Here is a 10,894-nt window from a genome sequence, read left to right as displayed (position 1 = left end):
ATTAGATTTAATTTTCGTGTAAGTATCTGCGATTTTATATTTTTAAGGTAAACTAGCCCTAAAATTTCTTCACAAACTCTCTGAACCTCCACCAAAAATGAATTTCTCGCATAGAACTGCATTTTGGTATGTAATATCAATCACCAGAAAAAAATTCAAAGCTGTGCCTTCAAAAAAAAAAAATTTTTTTTTTTTACTCGAAAGTGAAAAGTTCTGTAGAATTCCCCATATATTAATAGTAATCGTGGACAGAATGGCCTATTATAATATTTGCAATTGTTTATTAAAAGTTAAAAAACATTTTATCTTAAATCTGATTTATATTCCGTTTTACATATTCTGTTTTATTACACATCTTACAGGCTTTCCAGACACTTACATTGTTGGTGGAAAGGACGCACCGGTCGGCAAGTTCCCATATCAAGTATCTCTGAGAAAATCCGGACGTCATGCCTGCGGTGGATCCATCATTAATCATTATACCATTCTCACTGCCGGTCATTGTTTAGCAAAGTATATTCTTTATTCCTGTTTTATATTATTCATACATGCACCTATGAATAAGATATAATTACATTTGTCATTCTAAGAGAACAATGTTTAAAATAAGGTAGTTCCTTTTGCCTACAAATCGATTGCCTATAGCATCGTTTGCCTACATTACTTTTACCGACAGTTCGTTTGTGCATAAAAACGAACTGCAAACGAACTGTTTGCCTACAGTGTAGGCAATCGATTTGTAAGCAAACGGGATCTTCCCTTTAAAATCATCTGAGAAGTAATCGATTAAAATATTTTTAACAGCTACCGCCTCATGCCCGATACTCTCAAATCGTTAACTATTCACGCCGGCACAAATCAGCTAAGCGAAAATGGTACTGTCTACAAAGCTAAACAAGCCATTGTTCACGAGGCTTTCAATTCTAGTAGATTAGTCAATGACATCGGTTTACTCATTCTATCGACTCCAATTGAATATACCAAATATATACAGCCTATATCACTTGCAACTACCGACATTGCTCCCAGTGGCTCTTACTGCATCTTATCTGGATGGGGAAGAATTAGAGTAAATATCAAACAATAATTATTCCATGTAACAAGTGTAGGCTCAACTTTAATATTTATCAAATATTTTTTAAAAAGTTAGAAAATATAAAAGTTAGTGTAAAAAATTGATATTACCTTAAATTAATCTACATAGCACATTTTAGTGGGCGTCTTGGGAATATCTTTAGAACGTAGTAATATCTTCCAAATATCTTTAGAATATTAATTGAAAACCTATGAAAATAAGGAATAATTACATTATTTTCTTATTATGATTAAATATTGTTCACAATAAATGGAAAAAGTTCTTAAAATTACTTACATACACATAAAAAATATAAAACTACATAATAATAACTCAAGTTTATCTTGTAAATTTCAAATTCTTCATTTATTTTAAATTAATAGAGAAATTCAATAAATGCATACACACGCACAAAAAAAAATAATGTTCGATATAAAAATATTAATGCTTGAATTTATAGAAAATTTTTTATTTACTCTTAGATCGGTGGTATAATTCCTGACAAGTTACAAGAGATTGAATTAACTGTTTATGACCAATTTAAATGCCAACTAATACAAAGGAGAGTACGATCTAATCACATTTGCACACTCACCAGAAAAGGCGAAGGCGCGTGCTACGTAAGTATTACTTTTTATTATCTCAAATATCGCATAAAACAAAATGTAATAAACGAAGATAGTATTCCTCCCTCGTTGTTTATCTCTTTAATGCATATGCATACAGAGATTTTAGATTCTAAGATATAAACATCAAAAATATCTAATAGAAAATATTATAATTTGCGATTTTATTTATACAAAATACATAAAATTATAAATTTCAAAGTTATCTATTAAATCTACAATATATATTAATAAATATGATCTCAGAAAAAAAACATCTGCAATATAAGACTAGATGTATAAGCAATATAAGTAATTATATCAGAATTTTTTATAATAATTAAATGTGAAGCGTGAATAATTAAATTAAATAAAAACTCGATTTGTAATAAATAATCAAACGTTATCCCTATTAAATTTTCAGGGAGATTCCGGTGGTCCTCTTGTTTCTAATGGTGTTCAGATTGGTATTGTCTCTTTTGGTACACCATGTGCTCGGGGAAGACCCGATGTATATACTAGAGTGGCCTCTTTCACGGAATGGATTAAAAAATATATTATCCAATAATAGGACAAAACAAAATATGTCTTAAGCAATAATAAGTGATACAATATTAAGATATATTTTATACACATATATTATTATTTAAACGTATTAATATTCTTTATTCCACAAATATTGCATAAATTTATTTCATAAACCGTTTAACAAGTCATATGATAAATAATAATTATAATTATGTGTGTGTATAAGAAAGAGAATTTGAAATAATTTTTGATAATTACTCAATGTATAAATTTTTAATTAAAAATTGAAAAATTATTTTTATGCGTTTTATATTAGCTTAACAATATTTTTATTTAAATGCGATAATTATTTGAATGAACACATTGCTTAAATAATACATTCAAATAACGCTTTGACAATCAAAAACTGATTTCAATATAAATTATCTCTCTGAATAGCACAAAACAGAAAAGTATCCAAATGTTTATAAAAAACATGCGAAGCCACATTACGAAATATCTAAATATATACTAAAAATATATTTATCACAGTAAAAAATCACAATAAATGTAAAAATATACATTATATATCAACAATTATTATTTATTACTTATATTATTAAATTTTTTTAATAGCATTTATTTAAAATAAATAGGTACAAATAAAACTATCATTCTGAAATAATGGAATTCTTTGAGAGTGAAACAAATAAATATAAGGAAAAAATAATTAAAAAACTAATAATTATGTCTTTAATAAACCTAATACATTATTTTAACAATATTTTCTTAATATTTTTATAAATACTTAATAAAATAATTTCTAATCAATTTAATAAAGTTGTCACAGGAATTGATAACAAAAACCATATAAAAATTCACGTGTCACCCAAACATGATTGACAAAGCAATCAAAGTACTAAATATAATATTCATGATTTCAATACAGTATTTATTCTCGCAAATAACTCTTATATTGAGACATTATTAAACTTTTATTTATTTAAATCTTATTTATAAATAAATTCCTTATTCTTAATTTTTATTTATAAATTTATTTATCTGTAGATTTGTAAACAGATTTGTAACTCTTTATATTATAAAATTCATTTATATAATACTTTACTTTAACAGTAAGGAGTTTTCACAATACTGTTTATCCAGATACGGTGAACGCTAAGGTCAAATTCTTCTTCTTAACAACTAATTAAGAAAAGGATAACTTTAGCGTTCACCATATCTGGATTAACGTTATTGTAAAAACTCCCTAATATCGTAAATTATCGGGTATAGTAATCGATATACGCAAATCAACTATGACTATGTGTACTTTATCAGATAATCCAATAAATCCTAATTGTTTTAAGAAAAGATGTTAGTAAAAACTGTAAATTTAATTATTACTTTTATGATTTAATAAGTACAATGTAAAATATAATTAACAATTGTAGGAAATCAGGCAAATAAGGGTAAACATAATGAGCAAAACTTACACAAATTTATAAATAAATTATATCTGATTTGCTTTACAATTAAAATATTTCGGCCACATTTGGGTCCGTACACATCCAGCGAAGTACAAGTATTAGAAAAAAAAATATTCACACTTCCGTCTACCAGACAAATCCCCACTCAACTGCATAATTTTGTTTCGCCGTGGTCCAATGCCCATAATTCACAGAAATTTGCAATTGCCTAAAGCGTGATTTACACGGAGCGACTTTTATTCGTTAGAAATCGCGTCTAGTGACGTCATAGAGAATTCGCTACTAAAAACTTCTTCTAGACGCGAGTTTCTTCTTATAACACATAGTCGCGGCGAATATCGCTTTCGACGCTTGTCGCTAGTTTGTCGCTAGCTTGTCGCTAGCTTCTTGCTGCACTTCCAAAGCGAGTTTTTAAGTCGTCAGTGTGAATAGACGAATTTTTCCGAACCATCTCGGTCACTCAGACCATAAGCATCACAGAATAATCATGTCATCGAATGACATACTTCGAGCCGCTGTTGTGCTTTGTGCTCAACTATTCGCTTGATCACTAGCGACCACTCAACGCTGCGACTTCAAAATTTTAGTCGCTATAGCGAATAAAAACCAAGCGTGTAAAAGAAGCTTTCATCAGCGAATTCACTGACGAATTAAGAAGCTTACTTCAAGCGAATAGCAGCATAGTCGAGAGAATTCGCTGGCGAATTAATGACGTTACTAGACGCGGCTTCCAGCTAATAAAAGTCGCCCGTGTAAATCTTAAGAAGTATTAAGAATTAAAAATAATGCCAGCTAAAGAAGAAAGCCTCATCTGAAGAACAACACTGTAAAATACACAAATCACATAAGATTAAAATTTAGTAATAATTCTATCTATACACATGCGTGATTAAGTTAGTGTCTGATTTAGACTGTTTATTTGTAATTTAATAAATATCATTTCGGATGTCAGACGTTAATTCCAAAATCTTTCAGAGAAATCTTCACATTAGACCAATCAAATTTGTGATATAATGCAACCTATGATTCGTGATTGGTAAAATAATGGTAAAATATGGCATAACATTCTTAATTGGCTACAGCAGCCAATTTTTGGTTGCATTAGCCAATCGAAATCCTGTACTGACATTGCGGATAGACTAACACATTGAAGCAACAAAAAATTGGCAATTATAGCCAATTAAAAATGCTATGCCATATTTTACCATCTAATTTGCTGCAACAGCCAATCTTTGCTTTCAGTGAAGTAATATTGTTTACGACATCTAACGTAAAACGGAAATGAAAGTCTCGACGTTCTAAGAGCTCTTGCAAAACTGAGTCAACAATAACCGAAGATAAGTAAAATCCTATCGGCAAATAAAAAAAGTTTGCAGGTATATATTATTATCAATCTAGAAAAATGACGAGTTTAGAACGAGTTAAAGAATAGTAATAAATTCATCTTTTCAGATATTACAACCCTTAAAAATGTCCGACTATCTACTAGAAATAATTTCCAATGGTAACTCAATCGGCACATTGTGAAGAATGAGATAACATCTAACTAGATTAAGATGTAATTTATGACTATGTGTATCAGATAATAGTAGTATAACGATATTTTATCATATGATATCGCATTGAGAAAAATTCTGGAAAACGTCACAAACGCAAGACCTATATCTTTGTTACAACTACATCAGGAACATATATAAACCTTTGAATGCATCTATTCGTTTCAATATCGGGCAACAAATCTGCAATCAAAGATGCGTGTATTCGCTTGTTTTATATTTGTCGTTCTGGCATACGCCACTGAAGGTATGAATTTATCAGGAAATGGCAGAATTACTTTTCCATTACTTTTACAGTTACTTGGTACAATAACAATTTTTCATAATAATTGCAATTTTTTATAACTGTAATGATGACTAAATAAAGCTGAAAATACGCTAAGAAAAGTCACTTTGAAAAGTAAGTTGTCACCATTACTTACTGAAATTTTATTACTTATTATTGGAAAAAGTAACAAGTAACTAGTAATGCCGTAAACTAATTCCGTTACAAATTACATTAAAAAGAACGAGATGCAAATTGCGAGTTATCTTTTTCAGTAACAAATTACTTTATTTTCAATTCGTAATAAGTGACTATTAATTGTTTCAACTCTGGTGTTACATGAGGTCTGTTTTTTATTCCTGCAATCTCTGAACTGGTGCACATGGTGCAATAAGTTGAAGTGAAATAAATATATGTTTGCTTCACTGTATCTTATTGCACTGTATGCGCTAGTTCAGAGAGTGCAGGAATAAAAAACGGATCTATTATCAACATATAACATTCGCAACGTTATTACCAGATCGATATTACAACAAGGAAACTAAGTAAATAACAATAAATAACGACATTTACAATAACTATAATTATTCTTCCATTATCTGGAAATATTATTTCCATGTACTTTATAAGTTATTATATAACTACTTTATGAGAAAGAAAATGAGGAAGAGAGAGAGAGAGAGAGAAAGAATGGAAGAAAGAGAATTAAATATGTCCGATAACATGTGCTGGATGTAGCATCAATATATTGGTCAACATGTCGGGTTACTATGGGATAAACTAGGGTATTATGACCATACGGAAAAGATGGCCATAGGCCATAATTTCTCCAATAATTGATAAATAGTGCATTTTTATAGTCATTCTTAAAGATAATCAATATTTATAGTAGTTCATATGAGTACACTGTTCAAAATAACAATATTATAAATACTATCTAATATTTTTCCTTTCGACTATCTGCAAAGTTTTGCACGCGTGTCTGCTAAAAACTGTTATAATATAACATATAATTTAATTTATTTATAAATGCTATGGCTATCTTTCTTAATATCATGGCCATCTTTTCCCTCAAAATCAGATAAGATGGCCAATGCATTATACTTTGTAATATTTTGATAAAATTAAAGTTCTGTTAAGTATTTTCTCTTTAATTTCGATAGTATTTGTTACTTTAAGCTTCAGTGAAAGTAATACCCCAAATATTGTTAAAAAGTAGCAAGAATAAATGTATGTTTTTTGCATTTTAAAAAACTGTGGCCATCGTACCCGAGTTTACCCTATAAACGTATTATATAAATGACTCTTCTAACAACCATAACATTTATAAAACATAATAGATGAATCAATTTTATAAATGTGGTCGATTGACCATTGTCTGTAGCGTCTGCTACAGAAGACAATCTGACATACTGATTAATATGTTGATGCAACAAGCGGTACATGTATTAGCTTAATGCTGGAATTTATTGCAAATGTCATACAATTTTTAGTTTGGGTCCCTTACCTCAATAATCTGTGAGCAGTCTAAATGCCAATCGGTAGTATATTCCAGCACTGTATTAGTTATTACTTTCCAATATATTCAAAGTTTTTGATAATAACGATTGTCTGTCATTTATAGTAAGTTTTATCGTACATGTAAAAAAAACATATATCTAAAACGAATTAGAAGATTATAAATAAACAAATTAATAAATTATAATTAATTATGTCAACGAAAAGTATGTATACATCTCTTTGCATTCTTTAAATATGTGTAGTTTAATAAAAATTAATGTGAAATGAACAGTAAAGCTTTTGCTAGATATAAAAATTTCTATTCTAAATAAAACCGTAACTTCTCTAAACAACTAATGTAGTTATAAAATAAATACGATGTTTAATTGCTGAAATTAATGTATGTAAGATGTTTTCCAAGAAAAGACATAAATCAACACAAGAGTTATTTTATCTTTATTCAATATTTGGTGAGAGACAAATCGATTTGTATCTCTTAATGGAAAATTTTTATAATAATTTAACAGATATTATTTTGCACATGTATTAATATAATTGATTAATTTTTGTTGATAAGGAGCTCCTTCTATCGTAAGAAAGGATGCCCCTATTAACATTAAGGACGATAGTGAGGCTCCTATCGGCAAATTTAAGTATCAAGTGTCAATAAGAGGAAGCGACAGACACATATGCAGTGGATCTATTCTTGATGATTTGAATGTGTTAACTTCAGCAAAATGTGTTGAAGAGTATGTTGAATATTCTGAATTTTTATCAATATACATTATTTTTAGAATGTAAAACTAATCTTATTTGAACGTATTAAATAGACACATTGTATGAAATGTGTACATATACAATAAGCAAACTGCCAGCAGATATAATATCCAAACAAATCTACTGATAACAATTTGATAATAGATTTGCTTAGATAGTGCAACAAATTCGGTATCATTAACTTATTTAAATATTCATTCATCTTATATTTTGCTGGCAGAACTTAACTTATAATTTAACAGTAAATTGGAGGTTGATAGTAGAAACCGAACAGAGAAAGAGAGAGAAAGAGAGAGAGAATATTTTATTTCATTAACATTAAAATCGAATACGTTATTTAAACGGCAAAGCGTGTTTTGTTTCTGCATTCAGCCTTCTATCATATTCTATTAGAAGCTTCTGTTATATTTCTGTTGATACATATTCAACTGATAAAATACATAATAAATACTTTCAAAATCTGTTCTTAATAGATATGGATTTTTAATATTCTTATATACATTTTTATACCTAGGTTGAAGTGTTCACTTGATGAAATAAAGGTCCATGCCGGTACAAACTCTCTAAACAACACAGGATATCGTTATGACATAGAGACTATTAACATCCACCAAAATTACGACAAATTATTATGCTCTAATGACATCGCCTTGATTCACCTTAACGATTTTATCAAACGCAACGTACTAGTGTATCCGATAAGTCTTCCAAAATCCAATACAAATTACGAAGGCAAGCCGTGCACGTTATCCGGATGGGCAAATACAACAGTAATGTTAAACTTATTATACGAAAATTTTCCAATTATACATATTCAGGAAAGACTCTTTCTAAAAGTAATTTATTATTTCCTTTTTATATAAATGTAACAAGAAATTATAAGTAATAAGTGTAAGAAGATATTTTAATAATAGTAATCCTGCTACTGTTATTCGTTGTTCGATGCTCGATGTAACAATTAATGCAATTATCTTTTCTAGAATGTAAACTTGGAAGAAACTGCGTTGGTAGTTGATAAGCAAACAGAATGCGCGAAAAGTCACTGGGAACTGACAGCTAGCCATATCTGCACTAAAGCTCAAAACAGAACGGATGGATACAAGGTGAGCCGTCGATTATTAGTATGAAAAACAAATCAATTAAATATATTTTGATACAACATTAACAGATTATTAACATAAATGATTCTAATCTTTGATGCCATTCTATATCATGTTGTTACGTATCTATCACATAAATATTGTGTAAAAACATCTCATAGAAATAAAATGAATATAAAATTTTTTTTAAATTGAAACGCCAGACATTAAGAATAACGATATAAAAAGCAAATATATGTCATATGTTTATTAATAACAAAAGTTATAGCGTAGCAAAGTTACCTCATGTTTCTTCTACTTTACTACACTATAACTTTATAGTATATATTGGCATATATACTATTTTATAATATTAATATTTTCTTTAAAAATATATTGAAGATGTAAATATATGAATTTATGTTAAAGCAAAAATTTAATCGGCATATAATATTAAAAGATTCTAATTATATGCCGATTAAATTTTTGCTTTAACATAAATTCATATATTTACATCTTCAATATATTTTTAAAGAAAATATTAATATTATAAAATAGTATATATGCCAATTAAATTACTTACGTTTAAATGATAATAATAATAATTTGCAATAACAAGTAATTAATTACTACCATATATAATAGTTTTATATATCATTTTATATATCAGTATTTTTATATTAATCACATTTTCATTCAAGAATGATCTTGGTGCACCTTTGGTTGCTAATGGAATTCTAATTGGAATCGCTTCCTCCGCCTGTTCTGGAGAGCCAGATGTTTACACAAGAGTGGGCAGTTTCCTGTCTTGGATAAATGCAAATTTGAAGACTTAAGAGATATTTAATCTGTTTATTAAATAACATTTGATGTTACAAAGTTTATAATTTAAAGTAACAGTAATAATATAGTTTAAACAAGTTATTTCTGCGAAATGTATGCTCTTTTTTTCAATTAAATAAATTATTAATGTAAATAACAAAACAGTAACAATCATCAAAGTTGTTTTCATTCTAAGATTCTCAGTTACCCCGGTTAACCACAACGAATAATATCATTTTATATATATTAAATATTATACAAAATTGATAAATCTACATAATACCGTCATAAATAAGATCGATGAATTTAGCGAAGAAAAATTTTTTGAAAGATAAATATAAATAATAATAAAAAAAAATTCAATAAATAAATCATAAAAATAGATAAATTTGTTATAAATTTCAAAAATTAAAATGGACATGACGCATAAAGTTAAATATTTACAGGTAATTTTCACAGTAAGATGTCTTATACAAATAGGATTCCAAATTACATATTTCTCATTTACAATGTTAATACAATAATTTCTAATCTAGTAAATAACCCAAGCAGCAAAACAGGGCATCCTGACCAATCCAAAGCAAAATTGCCCTAATTAAGACAATAATGACTAAATTTCGACCTAAAATATGTCATAAAAGTAATATTATATTTGAGGTTTTCTTCGCAGGTAAAAATTACCTAATTTCAACATATTAATGTTTTCAAAGTCCATTTGCGTTTAAAGTGTTCTTGATAGGTAAAAAATTACTTAATTTTGATCTAGTAAATTCTCTCAGAATCTGGTAATGATTAATAAGTTTCTGAGGTTATAAATTACCTAATATCGAACTGTATTTATGCCTTCAAAGTCGAATAGACTTTCAAGTTGTCAAAATAAGGTAATTATTGACTTAAAGACATTCGTTGATATTTCAATGATGTCACTGCTAACTTCGAAGTCGAGATTACCAAGGAAAGTTACCTATTAGGTAAATTTAGTCAACACTTGATCCAAATGACCAACAAAATTGACTTCAAAGTAAATTGAACCAGTCTTGCCCTAAAAGTCCATATAACCCTGTATGTCAATTTTGAGTCTTCTACTTCACATGCTTGTTTACAAGCATCCGACAATTCGTTGCTAGGCAATGCGCGGCAAGAAGAAGAACAGTGGGTGTCGCCAACGAAATCGAGCCGAAATGTGCAACTAAATCCCAGCTCTGATATAACAAAATCGAA

The 10,894-nt window shown here is 28.4% G+C and overlaps 2 protein-coding genes across 2 annotated transcripts in view; both read left to right on the top strand.

Moving 5' to 3' along the window:
- The window catches only part of LOC108767304 (chymotrypsin-1-like), a 3,652-nt gene extending 1,403 nt beyond the window's left edge, over nt 1–2,249 (top strand). Inside the window, exons 2-5 of the mRNA XM_018517068.1 lie at nt 363–513; nt 805–1,069; nt 1,558–1,695; nt 2,105–2,249. Of these exons, the coding sequence (XP_018372570.1) occupies nt 363–513; nt 805–1,069; nt 1,558–1,695; nt 2,105–2,248 (698 nt within the window). The 3' untranslated portion in view covers nt 2,249. The remainder of the gene's footprint in view (nt 1–362; nt 514–804; nt 1,070–1,557; nt 1,696–2,104) is intronic.
- A 3,105-nt stretch (nt 2,250–5,354) lies between these two features.
- The window catches only part of LOC108767210 (trypsin-2-like), a 25,021-nt gene continuing 19,481 nt past the window's right edge, over nt 5,355–10,894 (top strand). Inside the window, exon 1 of the mRNA XM_018516948.1 lies at nt 5,355–5,477. Coding sequence (XP_018372450.1) covers nt 5,426–5,477 — 52 coding nt within the window. The 5' untranslated portion in view covers nt 5,355–5,425. The remainder of the gene's footprint in view (nt 5,478–10,894) is intronic.

The sequence above is a fragment of the Trachymyrmex cornetzi genome, unplaced genomic scaffold (assembly GCF_001594075.2).
Source record: "Trachymyrmex cornetzi isolate Tcor2-1 unplaced genomic scaffold, Tcor1.1 scaffold67, whole genome shotgun sequence".
In the NCBI taxonomy this organism is placed as follows: Eukaryota; Metazoa; Arthropoda; class Insecta; order Hymenoptera; family Formicidae; genus Trachymyrmex; species Trachymyrmex cornetzi.
The sequence above is the reverse complement of the archived record's forward strand: the minus strand, read 5'-3'. Positions and strand labels throughout refer to the sequence as shown.